This window comes from Pseudophryne corroboree, chromosome 6 (assembly GCF_028390025.1).
Source record: "Pseudophryne corroboree isolate aPseCor3 chromosome 6, aPseCor3.hap2, whole genome shotgun sequence".
Classification (NCBI taxonomy): Eukaryota; Metazoa; Chordata; class Amphibia; order Anura; family Myobatrachidae; genus Pseudophryne; species Pseudophryne corroboree.
Window position 1 is genome coordinate 246,775,807 of NC_086449.1, and position 22,365 is coordinate 246,798,171.

General features: G+C 47.3%; 2 protein-coding genes across 2 annotated transcripts in view; one reads left to right on the forward strand and one right to left on the reverse strand.

The window, feature by feature from the left end:
- CIB1 (calcium and integrin binding 1) overlaps positions 1-3,843 on the reverse strand; it is a 57,885-nt gene extending 54,042 nt beyond the window's left edge. Inside the window, exons 1-2 of the mRNA XM_063925834.1 lie at positions 3,572-3,843; positions 1,663-1,697 (exon numbers count right to left, since the gene is read on the reverse strand). Coding sequence (XP_063781904.1) covers positions 1,663-1,697; positions 3,572-3,622 — 86 coding nt within the window. The 5' untranslated portion in view covers positions 3,623-3,843. The remainder of the gene's footprint in view (positions 1-1,662; positions 1,698-3,571) is intronic.
- A 206-nt stretch (positions 3,844-4,049) lies between these two features.
- On the forward strand, positions 4,050-16,489 carry GDPGP1 (GDP-D-glucose phosphorylase 1). Its single transcript, XM_063925833.1, has 2 exons — positions 4,050-4,224; positions 15,149-16,489. Exon 2 carries the CDS (start codon positions 15,182-15,184, stop codon positions 16,361-16,363), a length of 1,182 nt encoding a protein of 393 aa, XP_063781903.1. The 5' UTR covers positions 4,050-4,224; positions 15,149-15,181; the 3' UTR covers positions 16,364-16,489.
- The last annotated feature ends 5,876 nt before the right edge of the window (positions 16,490-22,365 follow it).

Consider the following 22,365-nt stretch of genomic DNA (forward strand, 5'->3'; position numbering starts at 1 on the left):
TGGTCATTAGGTAGACATGGGTCTTTGGACTTTTTTTGGTGTCGTTTTCTTCACAAAGTGACAGGGAACCACAATTGGTGCACCGTGTCCCCTCGTATCGCTCGCGTTCGGGCAAGGTTACCGTTTCTAACTGTAGTCCACGTGGATTGTCATGCATGAAAAAGTCCAAAAAACGAAGGGGAAAAAAAAATGTGAAAAACTCATGTCGACCTTTTGACATGTCGACCTAACGACCATGTTGACCTTTGGCACGACAGAAGAAACACCAGTAAGAAAGGACACCTCTATACTCCCCATACTCAGCATTTGCTGGTAAAGATCGGGCTGATAGAAAGTTTCTCAGGTCTTTCTTTAAAAGCAAACTGAGAAGTAAAAATAAATAAATAAATAGCTACCAACACAGCAGATATAAAAGTTTTAATATTTATTAATATTTTATTAAAGCTTTCAAAAAGCATAAACTACGAAACACTTTAGTACGGGCAAAGTAGGAAATTGACCAGCAGAGATTAAATATAGGCAGAACTAAGTGCTATTAAATATTAAAGACATAAAAAGATTTTAAGTTCTCTTCGCTAATTTCCAGAACGTCTTAGTAAATGCTTTGATCACCCCCTAGTGTGCAGACGGCAGACTGGTCTGGACTTTGATCAAATAATTTTTGCACAATTAATTTCTGGCTAGGGCATTATAAATGCAGAGTGCACAGACTTGGCACAATGCATCCCTACTAGAAAACAAGGAAATTGGATAAGTATATTACAGTCGTTCAAACAAAACATATATGACTACACCTAGCACGCAGTACAATTATGAGCAAATCAAGGCTCATAGTCACTGGCCTGGTACTTTTATACAAATCACAAGTTACTGTTAACACTGTTAGTAATACGGGTTAATAAGTACCTCACACTGAAATTTATGATTTGTTTAAAAGAATGTAGCTCTCCCCATTAGCTTATATGGGCATATAATGTATCACTAGCTTCTAGTATACTATATTGCAGTATATGATGTAGATGCAACACAGTAGTTTGTATAATTTGTATTACACGAACAGTACCATAACACAGTGGTTCCCAAATTTTTTTGAAACACGGCACCCTAGAGTGTCAGAATTTTTTTCATGGCACCCCTAGGCCAAAAGGGTCTTAAAATTAAGTAAATTGTGTGTATATTTAATACTCATACTTAAGTTTAATTATGTGGTGAGGGACAGGATTCGCTTCTGTTTGTCCACATATCTTATGATTGGCAGACACCAGCACTGGTTTTGCCTATTGCATGGACCATAAATAATTTGAATTGATCCTCTGTCACCAACCCGGTGCACCCTGCAAGTGTCCCGATGCACCCCAGGGTGCCACGGCACACAGTTCGAGAACCACTGCCATGACAAAAGAAGAACTGGATTGTAAAATATCGTTCCAATAACAAGTAATATGGTACTCTGCCTTTTCTATTCAGTTTGACATGGAAAAATCTCCAAAAATATGAACTTGGTGTATCCAGAAAATGGCAAATAATAGATTTAACCTTGGCTTATGAGAGGTTACATGCATAAAGGTTTCTTCAAAGGAAGGTAGTACAATGCTCTTTTTCTGTTAAATAAGAATTAATGGAACAGCAGAAGAGATAACATGCTTAGTATATAATACGTACAGAAGGATCTCCTGTTTTGTGAGGTAAGTCAGCTCCTAAATAAAAACAGAAATTAAACAAGTCACTTAAACATTCTATAGATGCGAGATAAAAGAGCAGAGGGGAAAATATACCAAGAAACAAATAATATTAATTACTAAATTTATAAATCCTCTGTAGTAGATATAACATTAAAACAACTTCAGAATTAAAGGCATACTATGGGCACAATTCAATACTAAGAGTTGAATAGCCCCAGGAATTAGCTCCTGGGGCTATTTAATACAACGTAATGGTAAATCGGAGAACGCCCATTCTCCGGGACTAAACAGGGTGTTTTGTCAGGAGAACCAGCATTCTCTGACTTAAGTGCCCGACGCAATGCTGTTTCCGCCGAGCTAAGGGCAGAAATCAGCATCGCCTGCACATTTGTCGGATTTCTGCTCACACCCCTTCAGTAATAACTGCTTTCAATCTTCTGAAAACTGACGTTTTCGAAGGATTGATGCATCATTTACGGGTATATGCAATAGCGGTCGAATTCCCGAAATTGGCGAAAAACGGGACTTTTTCGCCAAAAAAAAAAAAAATCGGCAATGCAATTCAGTACTTTCCGTCAAAAAAACGGACTTTCAAAATTCGACTTTTGTCAAATTCGACTTTTCTGCAATGATACAAGTGCTGCAATTCGACCAAAGTATATTCAATTGAAGTTTGGAAATTCGACAACAGTGCTTTTAGACAGTAAATTCGTCATTTTCAATCCGCCACACTTTGGTGGGTGAAACTAATAAAAAAAATGTAAAACATGTTTTTTTTGGTGTTTTTTTTATTGGTAATAGCATATCTATTTATATTAGAAGGGATTAGGTACTTGGTTTGTCTTTTTTGGAGGCACAAGTATTTTTTAAAAAATTTTTAAAAATAATATGTTTTTTTTTAGATGGAATGGTAAAATCCCGGTAAAAAATGGCGTGGGGTCCCCCCTCCAAAGCATAACCAGCCTCGGGCTCTTCGAGCCGGTCCTGGTTCTAAAAATCCGGGGGGGGGGGGGGGGGGAATGACAGGGGATCCCACGTATTTTTAAAACCAGCACCGGGCTCTGCGCCTGGTGCAAAAAATACGGGGGACAAAAAGAGTAGGGGTCCCCCGTATTTTATACACCAGCATCGGGCTCCACTAGCTGGACAGATAATGCCACAGCCGGGGGTCACTTTTATACAGCGCCCTGCGGCCGTGGCATTAAATATCCAACTAGTCACCCCTTGCCGGGGTACCCTGGGGGAGTGGGGACCCCTTCAATCAAGGGGTCCCCCCCCCCCAGCCACCCAAGGGCCAGGGGTGAAGCCCGAGGCTGTCCCCCCTATCCAAGGGCTGCGGATGGGAGGCTGATAGCCTTGAGAAATTTGAAAGAATATTGTTTTTTCCAGTAGTACTACAAGTCCCAGCAAGCCTCCCCCGCAAGCTGGTACTTGGAGAACCACAAGTACCAGCATGCGGGAGAAAAACGGGCCCGCTGGTACCTGTAGTACTACTGGGGAAAAAATACCCAAATAAAAACAGGAGACACACACCTTGAGAGTAAAACTTTATTACACACCTGCCGACACACACATACTTACCTATGTTGACCTGCCGACTGCCTCTTTAGCGAGTGCTACAAATGCCGCCTTTATTTCTTATCAGCACACAATGATGCGATAATAAGGAGAATAGTTAATGGGGTCCCTGATAAATAGGCGGCTATAACCATATTATCAGTACCTATCCCATCAGCCGGGAATGCGGAAACACAGCAGCTGCACGCCTGGTATATAGATTTCACCCATGGTATATATGCCCCATAGTATTACATAGCAGCAGCACTATTATATTATTATCACTGTCAGCACCGCAGGGATCAGCCATGACGGGTAGCGCAGTACTGTACCTGGTACTCCTTCAGCAGCTGTTTGGATAGATGGCTGGAGGCTCCCCCCATGTTGGAGACGTCTCAGACCCGGACACCAACTTCTCTCCGGAACTCCAGCAACTTTCTCTTCTGTTCCGTCCCCGCGCAGCGGCCTCATCAACAGGCCCGCAGCTTCCGCAAACTACGTAACTAACCTCCCCCGGACACACCTGATTTACATACCGGCCGCCTCACACCTGTACGTAACACAGCTGGGAGACCCGTCGCCGCCCCCTCTCCCAGCTCCCTCCGCCCCGCTCTGATGTGGAGGTTACAACCATATCACCAGCAAAGAGGGGTCTTAGAAAACAGGAGAAAAAAATAAACCATAAAAGTATTGAAAAGTATTCTGCTGCAGAGGAACAAAGTGCTAGCAAAAGAGTTGCGACCGTTTGAAAGGCGGCTGGTAGTGCTGTAAATTGCTGGGTAACGACTTTGGTACACCCCTATTTGTGGTGAGCTGTTGGTATATCCCGGGCAGGAAGCTATTGCAAGCGCTGTGTGAGCTGGTCACTGCACTGATGCGGCGGTGCCGGCGGCTAGTAATGGCTGTGACAGTGAGTGCAGCAGTGAGTGAATGAGCTGGGGCAGGACCTGTGAGGGGTTCAGGGCTACATCCCTCGCACACTCAGGTAATCACATTGCACGGTCAGCTACTTTACATGAATGATGCTTCATCGGTGACTTGTTGCCTGTCATGGCTCTCTACCTATATAAAGTGCCCTGTATATTATGATCTGATTTTATTAAAGGTAAATCACACCCTATGGGTAAAAAAAATACCAAATGTTTACCTGACCTCCATGCTGCATCCGCCGCACGTGGTCCCGATCCATATTCTGTTATCATATCTGCATGAGCAACCTGGGAGAGGCATGGACATTTGACACCCACCCTGTTGGATGCAAGACAGGTTGAACAGTATGAGAAAAAGAAGGTATGGGACCATTAGACCAAAGGCAGTGCCAAAATAATATCCCAATGGGGTCCTAGATGACATACTGGCCTTGGCCCCCTTCTCACTCCTTTTGTAAAAAACCATAAGAATGGGTTGGGATAATCATAGACGTGCGCAGCTGCTTTTATTAGGGGGTGCACCGCAGGAGGGGCATGTCTAACACTATTTCTCTAGCATCCATAAGGGATATTGGGGGAATCTAGTACGATGGGGTATAGACGTGGTCCGAAGGAGCCAGTGCACTTTAAATTTCTTCAACTGGGTGTGCTGGCTCCTCCCCCTCCCACAGGCAGTTTAGAAAAAAGTGCCCTCAGAAGCGGATGCACACTATGGAGCTCCAGAGAGTTTTCTTCAGATTCTTTTAAATCTTTATTTTCGGTATGCTGTTTGGGCAACAGAATACCTGCACAGTGGGAGTTAGGGGGATACGGTCATTGGCCTTGCAAGGTGTCAGAGCTGCTAAAGATTTTCAGGTTCAAGATGGAATCTTTGCGAGCAGTGATCGCGGATCTGGAAGAACAAGAATTCATGGTCTACCTGGATATCAAGGATATCTCCATATCCCGATTTGGCCACCTCATCAGGCTTACCTGAGGTTTGCCCTACTGAACGATCACTACCAGTTCCAGGCGCTACCCTTTGGCCTGTCCACAGCTCCGAGAGTATTCACAAAAGTGATGGCGGAGATGATGTTCTTACTCCGGGTCCAGGGGGTCAATGTTGTTGTCCCTTATCTGGACGATCTCTTAATAAAAGCGAGATCCAGGGAGCTTTAATTGCTCCATATAGATCGCACTATTCAGCTTCTGTCACTCCATGGGTAGATCCTCAATTTACAGAAGTCCCACCTGGAGCCAACTCAACGGCTCCTGAACCTGGGAATGTTGCTGGATACTGTGGCCCAGAAAGTGTTCCTCCCAGAGGAAAAAGCGAGAACACTTTAGAAGATGGTCCGCATGGTTCTCCGGCCTGCTTGAATATCCATCCATCCATCTTTGCATAAGATTGTTGGGGAAGATGGTTGCCTCGTACAAGACGATCCAGTATGGAAGGTTCCATGCCAGAACATTTCAGTTAGATCTCATGAGCAAGTGGTCCGGATCACATCTTCAGATAATACAGCTGTCACCGCAGGACAGGATTTCCCTCCTGTGGTGGCTGCAGTCCTCCAACCTACTGGAAGGCCGAAGTTTGGGGATTCAGGATTGGATCCTCCTCACGACGGATGCGAGTCTGAGAGGATGGGGAGCTGTCACCCAGGGGGCTCAGTTCCAGGGCAGGTGGTCAGCCCACGAAGTCCTCCTTCCGATCAACATTTTGGAACTTTGGGCAATTTACAATGCTCTGATTCAGGCCTCTCATCTACTCATTGATCACGCGATACAGGTACAGTCAGACACGGCAATAGCGTACATCAATCGACAGGGAGGAACAAAAAGCAGGGCCTGCATGTGAGAGGTGTCAAAGATACTCCTCTGGGCAGAAAGAAATGCAAGAGCACTGTCCGCAATCTTCATTCCGGGAGTGGATAACTGGGAAGTGAACCTCCTGAGTCATCACGATCTCCACCCGGGAGAGTGGGGGTTTCACCATCAGGTGTTTCAGCAGATCATCGGCCGGTGGGGCTGCCCACAAATAGACATGATGGCTTCTCGTCTCAACAAAAAGTTTCCTTGGTATTGCTCACGAACCAGGGACCCTCATGGCCAAGGCTTCTGCTTGGGGTGTCTCAGAATTGGGGGCGTTATCGTGTAAAAGTCCTTACTTGGTCTTTTATGAGAACAGAGCGGAGCTCAGGACTAGGCAGCAGTTCCTGCCAACGGTCGTCTCCACATTCCACTTGAATCAACCTATTGTGGTTCCGTCAAGTTATGGCACTTCTGCTCCTCTGGAGGCATTGGATGCTGTACGAGCCTTGAAGATCTATGTCAAGAGAACGGTTTGGATCAGAAAGACGGATTCCTTGTTTGCGCTTTATGATGAGCAGAAAAAGGGTTGCCCTGGTTCAAAGCAGTTTATTGCTCGTTGGCTTAGACTTACTATCCAACAGGCTTATGTGTCGGCAGCCTTACCTGTTCCACAGTCTCTGAAGGCCCACTCTACAAGATGTGAGGTCTTCCTGGGCGGCTGCCCGTGGAGTCTTGGCCTTGCAACTATGCCGAGCTGCTACCTGGTCGGGGAAGAACACCTTTGTGAAGTTCTACAGGTTTGATACCCTTGCCAAAGAGGATTCCCAGTTTGGGCAGGCAGTGCTGCAGATGTCTCCGCACATTCCCGCCCGTTCCGGAAGCTTTGGGACGTCCCCATCGTACTAGATTCACCCAATATCCCTTATGGATGCTAGAGAAAACAGGATTTTAATTACCTAGTGGTAAATCCTTTTCTTGTAGTCCATAAGGGATATTGGGCGCCCGCCTCGGTGCGTTGACTTTTCTGAAAGTTCTCTTTTATATGGTTACCTATTCAGCTGTTGCTGTTTTGTTACCAGCCATTGCTGGTCGTTTTTATGTTAGTGGTGTGCTGCTGTGTAAATCTCACCACTCATTGTTATGTTCCTTCTCTCAAGTATGTCCTTTCTCCTTCGGGCACGTTTTACCTATAACTGCCTGTAGGAGGGGGCATAGAGGGGAGGAGCCAGCACACCCAGATGAAGAAATTTAAAGTGCACCTGCTCCTTTGGACCCCGTCTATACCCCATCCTACTAGATTCCCCCAATATCCTTTATGGACTACGAGAAAAGGATTTACCGATAGGTAATTAAAATCTTATTTTTACATTCAGTAAAATCACATGGCTTAATCTAATTACTCTCTAGTTCCTAATGATAAAAATAGATATAATACACCCCAGAGAAATAAAATGAAACAATGGTGCGACCACCTGCCGGTACTGACTCTATGCCATGGCATAGCCCTGAGTCCTAGCTGCCGCTGCACCCTGTCGCTGCTTACACTTAGGAATGGCCATCGATTCTTAATGATGGTTTATGGCCGATGTCGAATAGTTTTGTCATCGATGTAAGAGAACCAGATGGTTTCTCTCCATCGATGGCTTAGCCTAAACGAATAGTATTTCTCTATCGTCCTAGTGGATGCTGGGGTTCCTGAAAGGACCATGGGGAATAGCGGCTCCGCAGGAGACAGGGCACAAAAAGTAAAGCTTTTCCAGATCAGGTGGTGTGCACTGGCTCCTCCCCCTATGACCCTCCTCCAGACTCCAGTTAGATTTTTGTGCCCGGCCGAGAAGGGTGCAATCTAGGTGGCTCTCCTAAAGAGCTGCTTAGAAAAAGTTTAGCTTAGGTTTTTTATTTTACAGTGAGTCCTGCTGGCAACAGGATCACTGCAACGAGGGACTGAGGGGAGAAGAAGTGAACTCACCTGCGTGCAGGATGGATTGGCTTCTTGGCTACTGGACATCAGCTCCAGAGGGACGATCACAGGTACAGCCTGGATGGTCACCGGAGCCGCGCCGCCGGCCCCCTTGCAGATGCTGAAGTCAGAAGAGGTCCAAAATCGGCGGCTGAAGACTCCTGCAGTCTTCTAAAGGTAGCGCACAGCACTGCAGCTGTGCGCCATTTTCCTCTCAGCACACTTCACACGCAGTCACTGAGGGTGCAGGGCGCTGGGGGGGGGGCGCCCTGGGAGGCAAATGTAACCTATATAAAGGCTAAAAATACCTCACATATAGCCCCCAGAGGCTATATGGAGATATTTAACCCCTGCCTGGATTCACTAAATAGCGGGAGACGAGCCCGCCGGAAAAGGGGCGGGGCCTATCTCCTCAGCACACGGCGCCATTTCCTCTCACAGCTCCGCTGGTCAGGACGGCTCCCAGGTCTCTCCCCTGCACTGCACTACAGAAACAGGGTAAAACAGAGAGGGGGGGCAAATTTATGGCGATATTTTTATATATATAAAGCAGCTATAAGGGAGCACTTATTATAAGGCTATCCCTGTTATATATAGCGCTTTTGGTGTGTGCTGGCAAACTCTCCCTCTGTCTCCCCAAAGGGCTAGTGGGTCCTGTCTTCGTTAGGAGCATTCCCTGTGTGTCTGCTGTGTGTCGGTACGTGTGTGTCGACATGTATGAGGACGATATTGGTGTGGAGGCGGAGCAATTGCCAAATATGAGGATGTCACCCCCTAGGGAGTCGACACCAGAATGGATGCCTTTATTTATGGAACTACGGGATAGTGTCAACACGCTAAAGCAGTCGTTTGACGACATGAGACGGCCGGACAATCAATTAGTGCCTGTCCAGGCGACTCAAACACCGTCAGGGGCTGTAAAACGCCCTTTGCCTCAGTCGGTCGACACAGACCCAGACACAGGCACTGACTCCAGTGGTGACGGTGACGAATCAACCGTATTTTCCAGTAGGGCCACACGTTATATGATTTTGGCAATGAAGGAGGCGTTACATTTAGCTGATACTACAAGTACCACTAAACAGGGTATTATGTGGGGTGTGAAAAAACTACCTATAGTTTTTCCTGAATCAGAAGAATTAAATGACGTGTGTAATGAAGCGTGGGTTGCTCCTGATAAAAAGCTGATAATTTCAAAGAAATTATTGGCATTATACCCTTTCCCGCCAGAGGTTAGGGAGCGCTGGGAAACATCTCCTAGGGTGGACAAGGCGCTAACACGCTTATCTAAACAAGTGGCGTTACCCTCTCCTGAGACGGCCGCACTTAAAGATCCATCAGATAGGAGGATGGAAAATATCCAAAAAAGTATATACACACATGCAGGTGTTATACTACGACCAGCTATAGCGACTGCCTGGATGTGCAGTGCTGGGGTAGTTTGGTCAGAGTCCCTGATTGAAAATATTGATACCCTGGACAGGGACAATATTTTACTGTCGTTAGAACAAATAAAGGATGCATTTCTTTATATGCGTGATGCACAGAGGGATATCTGCACACTGGCATCACGGGTAAGTGCTATGTCCATTTCGGCCAGAAGAGCTTTATGGACGCGACAGTGGACAGGCGATGCGGATTCAAAACGGCATATGGAAGTTTTGCCGTATAAAGGGGAGGAGTTATTTGGAGTCGGTCTATCAGATTTGGTGGCCACGGCTACAGCCGGGAAATCCACCTTTCTACCTCAAGTCACTCCCCAACAGAAAAAGGCACCGACTTTTCAACCGCAGCCCTTTCGTTCCTTTAAAAACAAGAGAGCAAAGGGCTATTCATATCTGCCACGAGGCAGAGGTCGAGGGAAGAGACAGCAACAGGCAGCTCCTTCCCAGGAACAGAAGCCCTCCCCGGCTTCTACAAAAGCCTCAGCATGACGCTGGGGCTTCTCAAGCGGACTCGGGGACGGTGGGCGGTCGTCTCAAAAATTACAGCGCGCAGTGGGCTCACTCGCAAGTAGATCCCTGGATCCTGCAGATAATATCTCAGGGGTACAGGTTGGAATTAGAGACAGATCCACCTCGCCGTTTCCTGAAGTCTGCTTTACCAACGTCCCCCTCCGAAAGGGAGACGGTTTTGGAAGCCATTCACAAGCTGTACTCTCAGCAGGTGATAGTCAAGGTACCTCTTCTACAACAAGGGAAGGGGTATTATTCCACTCTTTTTGTGGTACCGAAGCCGGATGGCTCGGTAAGGCCTATTCTAAATCTGAAGTCCTTGAACCTGTACATAAAGAAGTTCAAGTTCAAAATGGAGTCACTCAGAGCAGTGATAGCGAACCTGGAAGAGGGGGATTTTATGGTATCCTTGGACATCAAGGATGCGTATCTCCACGTTCCAATTTACCCCTCACACCAGGGGTACCTCAGGTTCGTTGTACAAAACTGTCACTATCAGTTTCAGACGCTGCCGTTCGGATTGTCCACGGCACCTCGGGTCTTTACAAAGGTAATGGCCGAGATGATGATTCTTCTTCGAAGAAAAGGCATATTAATTATCCCATACTTGGACGATCTCCTAATAAGAGCAAGGTCCAGAGAACAGCTAGAGATGGGATTAGCACTGTCTCAAGAAGTGCTAAAACAGCACGGGTGGATTCTGAATATTCCAAAATCCCAGTTAATGCCGACAACTCGTCTGCTGTTCCTAGGGATGATTCTGGACACGGTTCAGAAAAAGGTTTTTCTCCCGGAGGAAAAAGCCAAGGAGTTATCCGAGCTTGTCAGGAACCTCCTAAAACCAGGAAAGGTGTCTGTACATCAATGCACAAGAGTCCTGGGAAAAATGGTGGCTTCTTACGAAGCAATTCCATTCGGCAGATTCCACGCAAGAATTTTCCAAAGGGATCTGTTGGACAAATGGTCAGGGTCGCATCTTCAGATGCACCTGCGGATAACCCTGTCTCCAAGGACAAGGGTGTCTCTTCTGTGGTGGTTGCAGAGTGCTCATCTATTGGAGGGCCGCAGATTCGGCATACAGGATTGGATCCTGGTGACCACGGACGCCAGCCTGAGAGGCTGGGGAGCAGTCACACAAGGAAGAAACTTCCAGGGAGTATGGACGAGCCTGGAAACGTCTCTTCACATAAACATTCTGGAACTAAGAGCAATCTACAATGCTCTAAGCCAGGCAGAACCTCTGCTTCAGGGAAAACCGGTGTTGATCCAGTCGGACAACATCACGGCAGTCGCCCATGTGAACAGACAGGGCGGCACAAGAAGCAGGAGTGCAATGGCAGAAGCTGCAAGGATTCTTCGCTGGGCAGAGAATCATGTGATAGCACTGTCAGCAGTGTTCATCCCGGGAGTGGACAACTGGGAAGCAGACTTCCTCAGCAGACACGATCTTCACCCGGGAGAGTGGGGACTTCATCCAGAAGTCTTCCACATGCTGGTAACCCGTTGGGAAAGACCAATGGTGGACATGATGGCGTCTCGCCTCAACAAAAAACTGGACAGGTATTGCGCCAGGTCAAGAGATCCGCAGGCAATAGCTGTGGACGCGCTGGTAACGCCTTGGGTGTACCAGTCGGTGTATGTGTTTCCTCCTCTGCCTCTCATACCAAAAGTATTGAGAATTATACGGCAAAGAGGCGTAAGAACGATACTAGTGGTTCCGGATTGGCCAAGAAGGACTTGGTACCCGGAACTTCAAGAGATGATCACGGAAGATCCGTGGCCTCTACCTCTAAGGAGGGACTTGCTTCAGCAGGGTCCCTGTCTGTTTCAAGACTTACCGCGGCTGCGTTTGACGGCATGGCGGTTGAACGCCGGATCCTAAAGGAAAAAGGCATGCCGGAAGAAGTCATTCCTACTTTGATTAAAGCAAGGAAGGAAGTAACCGTGCAACATTATCACCGAATTTGGCGAAAATATGTTGCGTGGTGCGAAGATCGGAGTGCTCCGACGGAGGAATTTCAACTGGGTCGATTCCTACATTTCCTGCAATCAGGATTGTCTATGGGTCTCAAATTGGGATCTATTAAGGTTCAAATTTCGGCCCTGTCGATTTTCTTTCAAAAAGAATTGGCTTCAGTCCCTGAAGTCCAGACTTTTGTTAAGGGAGTGCTGCATATACAGCCTCCTGTGGTGCCTCCAGTGGCACCGTGGGATCTCAATGTGGTTTTGGACTTTCTAAAATCTCATTGGTTTGAACCACTAAAAAAGGTGGATTTGAAATATCTCACATGGAAAGTGACCATGCTTCTAGCCCTGGCTTCGGCCAGGAGAGTGTCAGAACTGGCAGCTTTATCTTACAAAAGCCCATATCTGATTTTCCATTCGGACAGGGCAGAACTGCGGACTCGTCCGCATTTTCTCCCTAAGGTGGTGTCAGCATTTCATCTGAACCAGCCTATTGTAGTGCCTGCGGCTACAAGTGACTTGGAGGACTCCAAGTTACTGGACGTTGTCAGAGCATTAAAAATATATATTGCAAGGACAGCTGGAGTCAGAAAATCTGACTCGTTGTTTATATTGTATGCACCCAACAAGATGGGTGCTCCTGCGTCTAAGCAGACGATTGCTCGTTGGATCTGTAGCACAATCCAACTTGCACATTCTGTGGCAGGCCTGCCACAGCCTAAATCTGTAAAGGCCCACTCCACAAGGAAGGTGGGCTCATCTTGGGCGGCTGCCCGAGGGGTCTCGGCATTACAACTTTGCCGAGCAGCTACGTGGTCAGGGGAGAACACGTTTGTAAAATTTTACAAATTTGATACCCTGGCTAAGGAGGACCTGGAGTTCTCTCATTCGGTGCTGCAGAGTCATCCGCACTCTCCCGCCCGTTTGGGAGCTTTGGTATAATCCCCATGGTCCTTTCAGGAACCCCAGCATCCACTAGGACGATAGAGAAAATAAGATTTTACTTACCGATAAATCTATTTCTCGGAGTCCGTAGTGGATGCTGGGCGCCCATCCCAAGTGCGGATTATCTGCAATAATTGTACATAGTTATTGTTAACAAATTCGGGTTATTGTTGAAGGAAGCCATCTTTCAGAGGCTCCGCTGTTATCATACTGTTAACTGGGTTTAGATCACAAGTTGTACGGTGTGATTGGTGTGGCTGGTATGAGTCTTACCCGGGATTCAAAATCCTCCCTTATTGTGTACGCTCGTCCGGGCACAGTACCTAACTGGAGTCTGGAGGAGGGTCATAGGGGGAGGAGCCAGTGCACACCACCTGATCTGGAAAAGCTTTACTTTTTGTGCCCTGTCTCCTGCGGAGCCGCTATTCCCCATGGTCCTTTCAGGAACCCCAGCATCCACTACGGACTCCGAGAAATAGATTTATCGGTAAGTAAAATCTTATTTTATTTTTTTTCAATTTTTTTAAAGATGCTGGGACACAGAGCATAGCTCCGCCCCCAGCACACGTGAAGCCCCGCCCCAGTCTGTGATTGGCCGTGGGTCATTCACAGACATAACAGGGATGGCCATCGATGAGTGAAACCATTGATGGTCTCCCATAGCATAGTTAGTAACCAATGATGGCGAGCACACCGATGGCCATCCCTACTTACACTTCTCCAACCTATCCCCCGACCCAGTGGCGGAACATTCATTCCCCTCCCCACACACACCCCACCCCTTACACCCTGATTTTAAGTGGGCCACTCTGAAAAGTACATGAGGATTTAGGGTGCCGAATGTTTGAGTTTTAATATAACAGAAGTAAAATTTATACATGTGCCATCAGAGCCACATTTGCCTCTTTCTATGCCATCAGACCCCTTCTCCACAGGACACCAGCATTTGTCACACATGTCCCTATGCTCACCAGCTACTGACAGAAGTGCACCTTATTCACATTATGCCACACAGCGTGATCCGAAATTCACGTTACTCCACACGGTATGGGCCGAAATTCACGTTACCCCACACGGTATGGGCCGAAATTCACATTACCCCACACGGTATGGGCCGATATTCACATTATGCCACATAGGGCATAGTGTGAACTCCCGATGTTTCTTCGGGTTTTGCGTTCGGCCTATTTGATTTAATCGGCCGGGAAAAAGTGCATTTTCACCTGAAAACACACCGGTTCAGTGAAACCTGTCTATTTATGGGTGAAATAGCCATGTTTTCAGATGAAAACGGGGCTGTTATCTGGGATTTTGCTTCGCCTGCCGGAGGAAGGTGTAACAAAATCCCTGATAAGCCGCCGCGCACTCTGGCTTATCGGGGCAAATTACATAGCCCTCCCTCCAGCGATACATATACCCGACAGCAAGTCAGGGTAATTGAATATCCCGGTTATTATGAGCCGAAATTCACATTACTCCACACGGTATGAGCCGAACTTCACATTACCCCACACGGAATGAGCCGAAATTCACATTATGCCATATAGTATGAGCCAAAATTCAAATTACGCCACACAGTATGAGGTGAAAGTCACAGTATGCCACACCGTATGAGCCGAACTTCACATAATGCAATGCAGTATGAGCTGAAATTCACATTATGCTACACAGGTGCGAGTTCCACGTAATACTCCCAGCGGTGTCGTATACAGATAATCCCATCCCCAGAGGTGCCATATACATATGGCAGCGGCCATTTGAAACATGGCGCTGGCCGTCAGCCTGTCAAAGCTCACAGTCCAGCAGCCAGTCAAGAACCACCGCTGCCAGTCCACAAGTTCTGATTGGCTGGTGGCCGATATCAAATTTGAAATGGCCGGCCGCGGGAGTGGTGATAGGATCGATCGGCACATGAGGTGGGGGCCATAAATAAGGGGGTGCCTGTGCGCACCAGGAACCCACCGTGTGCACGCCTATGGGGATAATGTGGTCTGTGCAATGTCCGCTGGGCCCTAGGCACAATGGATGATCTGGAGATGCCAAAAGGTTATCCCAAGGAAGATAATGAATAGAGCATAGAGGCAGAGTTTTTTCTCCTTCATTTTATCTCGTCTAACTATACCCAAAACTATTTTTTTAGTCGGTAGATATCAAACAGAGATTCAGAGTATTGCAACATGTTAGTGGGAACAAATGAGTGTGACCCAAACATGTATGTGTAGTTTCAACACCTCCATTAAAACATCTTAATAATTGCTTACTAACAATTAGTTGGATGCACAGTCCTTTGGCTAATATATTTGTATGATCATACAGTATAGCATATATAAGAAGATGTACTAATTGACTTTTTTATATTATCAGGAAGGATATGTGAAATAACAGCAACCTATCAAGATGGATTTAAAAAACACGGCTAATCTCAACAGAACAGTCATAGAATATAAATATTCAGAGGCAGACTTCATCCTGCCGGGCATCACGTGGCGGAAGAGAAGACAATATGCAGAGGATAGACCTTTTCTATCTGACTTTGATACAGCACTGAGATCTGACTGGGAGGAGAAGATGAAGCAGGGTCTTTTTCGCTATCCACTGTGGAGCTTACAAACCAGGATCTTACCGGGCAATGTGAAATATGTAGCACAGCTTAACATCAAGAGGGGTATAGAGAGAAGGAAGCCTCAAGACACCAAAAGCATACAAGAAAAATTCAATCCAAAACAATTTAATTTTAATAAGATTATTTCTAAGGAAATCATGTTTAAGATGATCAGATCACCTAAGGAGAAAGCTGATAGCTCAGCGTGTATAGATGTAAACCCTGAGGGTAATAGAGAGGTTCCTGATAATGATGCTGCCTCCGCTCTGCTAAAACATAGGCAGGATCACATACTAGTAGTGATTAATGTCAGTCCGCTTGAGTTTGGGCATGTTCTTTTTATACCAGATCCATCTCTTTGCCTCACTCAAATTTTGACCCCAGATCTAATGTTGTTTGGATTGGAATCCATTCTTCTCAGCGGCCACCCAGGGTTTAGAGTGGGCTTTAACAGCCTTGGTGGCTTTGCTTCTGTAAACCACTTACACTTACACGGCTTCTACTTGGACGAAGAGCTTCTGATTGAGTCTGCATTGAGCAAACCTCTGTGCCCTGAACTTAACTTCCACCAATTGACTCATTTCCCTGCCCCTGGTTTCTTTTTCTACACAGATGGGAAGGACTTGGTGCCATTGTCTAGGAGAATATGCCAAGTCACAGATTATTTTGTCAACCAAAATATTGCACATAATGTGTTTGTAACTAGGGGTAGTGATCCTGGAAATCAGAATTATCCAGACGCCAGAAAAGGGATTAGAATAGTTATATGGGCAAGAAAGTCCTGTTTTGGGGCTAAGGAGGAATCTGCATTCAATGTGGCACTTTGTGAACTTGCTGGTCACCTGCCCTTCAAAAACGAAGACGAATTCTCCAGTATAACAGAAGAATCTGTTATCTGCATTATTAAAAAGTACCTCCTCTCTGATGAAGATTTCAGTCAATTATCGTTGGAACTTATAGATCATTTAACAATCTGAAAAATAATAAAGTTCAAATGCAGTACATACCTTCTGCAGTATTTGTGTTCTATATGTTGCCATACTCTCCTTAAGTGTAATTTGACCCTTACATTCATTAAAATATATTTATTGAAAATGTGAAAACTCTTTTCAGACCGGTGAAATACTAACTATTGTAAGTGCTGCAGTTTATGAGAATGCTATCCTTAGGAGTGACCACTCCTGTAAAGTACATTTCAGATTTGAATATTGTCATTGTGTAGGAGCTACACTATGTAGACATGTTTCCAGGGCGACGCTAGACTGGTATGCAGAAAATTACCCCATTGAGAACCTCTGGGACGAATTACAGCAACGGGTGTGTTCTACACGGACTCGACCTTAAGTGTTGTTGTTTGTCACTGTACTTAAGGTGGAATGGCTGTTATCCCGGAACTTGTGAACAGTGTGCCAAGAAGGGAAGAAGGGTGTCTGCAGTAATCACTGTACGTAATGGACCTACAAAGTACTGACATCAATAAAATCTCATTGATCTATTTGCTGTCAGTGTCCAATTGCTTTTTACTGCATAGTGTATCAATGTCCCTATAACTTTCTCTTGCGTCCTAGAGGATGCTGGGAATGCCGTAAGGACCATGGGGTATAGACGGGCTCCGCAGGAGACATGGGCACTCTAAAGACTTTAGATGGGCGTGCACTGGCTCCTCCCTCTATGCCCCTCCTACAGACCCCAGTTAGATCCTGTGCCCAGAGGAGACTGGATGCACTGCAGGGGAGCTCTACAGAGTTTCTCTGAAAAAGACTTTTGTTAGGTTTTTTATTTTCAGGGAGCACTGCTGGCAACAAGCTCCCTGCATCGTGGGACTGAGGGGAGAGAAGCAGACCTACTTAAATGATAGGCTCTGCTTCTTAGGCTACTGGACACCATTAGCTCCAGAGGGTTGGAACGCAGGTCTCATCCTCGCTGTTCGTCCCGGAGCGGCGCCGCCGTCCTCCTCACAGAGCCGGAAGATAGAAGCCGGGTGAGTATAAGAAGAAAGAAGACTTCAAAGGCGGCAGAAGACTTCAGATCTTCACTGAGGTACCGCGCAGCGGCAACGCTGCGCGCCATTGCTCCCACATTCACACACACTGACGGCACTGTATGGGTGCAGGGCACAAGGGGGGGCGCCCTGGGCAGCAATAATAAACCTCAAGGGACACTGGCTGACATATATATACTGCGGAGGCAGTATATTAAATAAACCCCCGCCAGTATAAAGAATTTTAGCGGGACCGAAGCCCGCCGTTGAGGGGGCGGAGCTTGATCCTCCAGTACTAACCAGCGCCATTTTCTCCACAGCACGCTGCAGAGAAGCTGCTCCCCGGACTCTCCCCTGCTGACCACAAGTACAGAAGGCAAAAAAGAGGAGGGGGGGGGGCATTTATTTGGCGCAGTGAGTGTATTATTGATATATAAAAGCGCTGTACAGACTGGGATTTTGTCTCGGTGTCCAGTGGCGCTGGGTGTGTGCTGGCATACTCTTTCTGTCTCTCCAAAGGGCCTTATTGGGGGATTGTCTATATATATATATATATATATATATATATATATATACACCAGTGCGTGTGGGGGTGTCGGTACGTGTGTGTCGGCATGTCTGAAGCGGAAGGCTCATCGAAGGAGGAGGAAGAGCAGATGATTGTGGTGTCTCCGTCGGCACAGCCGACACCTGATTGGATGGATATGTGGAATGTTTTAAATGCAAATGTGTCTTTATTACATAAAAGATTGGACAAAGCAGAGTCCAGAGAAAAAGCAGGGAGTCAATCCATGGCTTTGACTGTGTCACAAGGCCCTTCAGGGTCTCATAAACGTCCCCTGTCCCAGGTAGCAGACACTGATACCGACACGGATTCTGACTCCAGTGTCGACTACGATGATGCGAGGTTACACCCAAGGGTGGCCAAAAGTATTCATTATATGATTATTGCAATAAAAGATGTTTTGCATATCGCAGAGGACCCCTCTGTGCCTGACACGAGGGTATGCATGTTTAAGGAGAAGAAACCTGAGGTAACCATTCCCCAATCTCATGAGCTCAACGCTTTATTTGAAAAAGCTTGGGAAACTCCAGACAAGAAACTGCAGATTCCCAAGAGAATTCTTATGGCGTATCCTTCCCCACACAGGACAGGTTACGGTGGGAATCCTCGCCCAGGGTGGACAAGGCTTTGACGCGCTTGTCCAAAAAGGTGGCGCTACCGTCTCCAGACACGGCAGCCCTCAAGGATCCTGCTGATCGCAGACAGGAGACTACCTTAAAATCAATTTATACACATACGGGGGCCTTGCTGAGACCGGCAGTAGCGTCGGCATGGGTATGTAGCGCAATAGCAGCATGGACAGATAACTTGTCATCTGACATTGACACCCTAGATAAGGATAGCATTTTATTGACCTTGGGTCATATAAAAGACGCAGCGTTATATATGAGAGACGCTGGGCTGTTGGGTTCAAGAGCCAATGCCATGGCAATTTCTGCTAGGCGAGCCCAGTGGACCCGCCAATGGACGGGTGATACCGATTCAAAGAGACATATGGAAACTTTTCCTTACAAGGGTGAGGTTTTATTTGGGGAGGGCCTTGCGGACCTGGTTTCCACAGCTACCGCTGTGTTCCCCCACAGCAAAAGAAAACACCTCCATATCAGATGCTGTCCTTTCGGTCGCATAAGTCCAGAAGGGGCCGGGGCTCTTCCTTCCTCGCTAGAGGTAAGGGTAGAGGGAAAAGAATGCCTGCTACGGCTAGTTCCCAGGAACAGAAGTCCTCCCCGGCTTCTACAAAATCCACCGCATGACGCTGGGGCTCCACTGCGGGAGTCCGCGCCGGTGGGAGCACGTCTTCGACTCTTCAGCCAGATCTGGGTTCTGTCAGATTTGGATCCTTGGGCGATAGAAATTGTATCCCAAGGCTACAAACTGGAATTCGAAGAAGTGCCTCCTTGCCGATTTTTCAAGTCGGCTTTGCCAGCCTCTCCCCCAGAGAGGGAAATAGTTTTAGCTGCGATACAAAAGCTGTGTCAACAGCAAGTGATTATCAAGGTTCCCCTAGTGCAACAGGGGAAGGGATACTATTCAACTCTATTTGTGGTCCCGAAACCGGATGGCTCGGTCAGACCCATTCTGAATCTAAAATCCCTAAACCTGTATCTAAAAAAAGTTCAAATTCAAGATGGAATCTCTCCGGGCAGTGATCTCCAGCCTGGAAGGGGGGGATTTTATGGTGTCACTAGACATAAAGGATGCATACCTTCATGTCCTCATTTATCCTCCTCATCAGGCGTACCTGAGATTCGCTGTACATGACTGTCATTACCAGTTTCAGACGTTGCCGTTTGGGCTGTCCACGGCCCCGAGGATTTTCACCAAGGTAATGGCGGAAATGATGGTGCTCCTACGCAGGCAAGGAGTCACAATTATCCCATACTTGGACGATCTCCTGATAAAAGCGAGATCGAGAGATCAGTTGCTGAAAAGCGTGTCACTCTCCCTGAGAGTGCTGCAGCAACACGGCTGGATCCTAAATCTGCCAAAATCGCAGTTGATTCCAATGACTCGGCTATCCTTTTTAGGCATGATTCTGGACACGGAAGAGAAGAGGGTTTTTCTCCCAACGGAAAAAGCCCAGGAACTCCAGAGCATGGTCAGAGACCTGTTAAAGCCAAAAAGAGTGTCAGTTCATCAATGCACTCGAGAACTGGGAAAAATGGTGGCGGCCTACGAGGCCATACCCTTCGGCAGGTTCCATGCGAGGACATTTCAGTGGGACCTTCTGGACAAATGGTCGGGGTCCCATCTACAAATACATCAGAAAATAAGCCTGTCCCCCAGGGCCAGGGTGTCTCTCCTGTGGTGGCTGCAGAGTGCTCACCTTCTAGAGGGTCGCAGGTTCGGCATTCAAGACTGGGTTCTGGTGACCACGGACGCGAGCCTCCGAGGATGGGGAGCAGTCATACAAGGAAGAAATTTTCAGGGACTGTGGTCGAGCCAGGAGGCTTGTCTACACATCAACGTGCTGGAATTAAGGGCCATATACAATGGCCTACGACAAGTGGAGACTCTTCTTCGCGACCTACCTGTTCTGATTCAATCAGACAACGTCACTGCAGTGGCTCATGTAAACCGCCAAGGCGGGACAAGGAGCAGAGTGGCAATGGCGCAAGCCACCAGGATTCTTCGCTGGGCGGAAAATCACGTAAGCGAGCTGTCAGCAGTCTTCATTCCGGGAGTGGACAACTGGGAAGCAGACTTCCTCAGCAGACACGACCTCCATCCAGGAGAGTGCGGTCTTCATCAAGAAGTTTTTGCAGAGATAACAAGTCGTTGGGGGCTTCCTCAAATAGACATGATGGCGTCACGCCTCAACAAGAAACTTCGGAGGTATTGTTCCAGGTCAAGGGACCCTCAGGCGGTAGCAGTAGACGCCCCGGTGACACCATGGCAGTTTCCGTCGGTCTATGTCTTCCCTCCTCTTCCACTCATCTCAAAAATACTGAGAATCATAAGACGAAATAGAGTCCAGACAATACTCATTGTTCCGGATTGGCCTCGGAGGGCCTGGTATTCAGATCTTCAGGAAATGCTCACAGAAGATCTGTGGCCTCTTCCTCCCAGGGAGGACCTGTTGCAGCAGGGGCCCTGCGTGTGCCAAGACTTACCGCGGTTACGTTTGACGGCATGGCGGTTGAACGCCAAATCCTAGCTAGGAAAGGTATTCCGGGGGAGGTCATCCCTACTCTGATAAAAGCTAGGAAGGAGGTGACGGCGAAACCTTATCACCGTATCTGGAGGAGATATGTATCTTGGTGTGAAGCCAAGAATGCTACTACGGAAGATTTTCACCTGGGCCGTTTTCTCCACTTTCTGCAGACAGGAATGGATATGGGCCTAAAGTTAGGCTCTATTAAGGTACAGATTTCGGCCTCTCAATATTCTTTCAGAAGGAATTGGCTTCTCTCCAAGAAGTCCAGACTTTTGTAAAGGGAGTGCGGCACATCCAGCCTCCTTTTGTGCCCCCAGTGGCACCATGGGACCTTAACGTGGTGTTACAGTTCCTTAAGTCACACTGGTTTGAACCTCTTCAAACAGTTGAGTTGAAATTTCTCACTTGGAAAGTGGTCATGTTGTTAGCCTTAGCATCTGCGAGGCAAGTGTCTGAATTGGCGGCTTTGTCTCACAAAAGCCCCTATCTGATTTTCCATGTGGATAGAGCGGAGTTGAGGACTCGTCCTAAATTTCTGCTGAAGGTGGTTTCATCGTTTCATATGAACCAGCCTATTGTGGTGCCAGTGGCTACGGGGGACTTGGAGGATTCCAGGTCTTTTGATGTAGTCTGGGCCTTAAAGGTTTATGTAGCCAGGACAGCTCGGGTTAGGAAAACAGAGGCACTGTTTGTCCTGTATGCAGCCAACAAGGTTGGCGCCCCTGCTTCTAAGCAGACTATTGCCCGCTGGATCTGTAACACGATTCAGCAGGCTCATTCTACGGCTGGATTGCTGGTACCAAATTCGGTAAAGGCCATTCCACTAGGAAGGTGGGCTCTTCTTGGGCGGCAGCCCGAGGGGTCTCGGCATTGCAACTTTGCCGAGCGGCTACTTGGTCGGGTTCAAACACTTTCTTTATCATCCACTAGGGGTCACTGGAGTACTCTTGGGATATGGACGGGCGTAGCCGAACAAAGGCACTGAATATTCAAATTCAGGACTCTCCCCCCCCTCCATATCCCCAAGTACCTCAGTGTACCTTGCCAGTGTTTTTTCGGTGCTCACAGATGAACATCGGCTTGTGGCAATGGCCACTTTTCAGAAGATTTTTGTTTTTAATTTTTACACTTCCCGTCCCAGTTTCTGAAAAACATGGGTCCGGGATGGTGCCGCTGCAAGGCAGCGGATGGCGTGTCGGTCCTCACAAAGAGCACCCTCACAGCCACAGGCGCTATAGGCAAGCGCATGGCGTGTCGGTCCTCACAAAGAGCACCC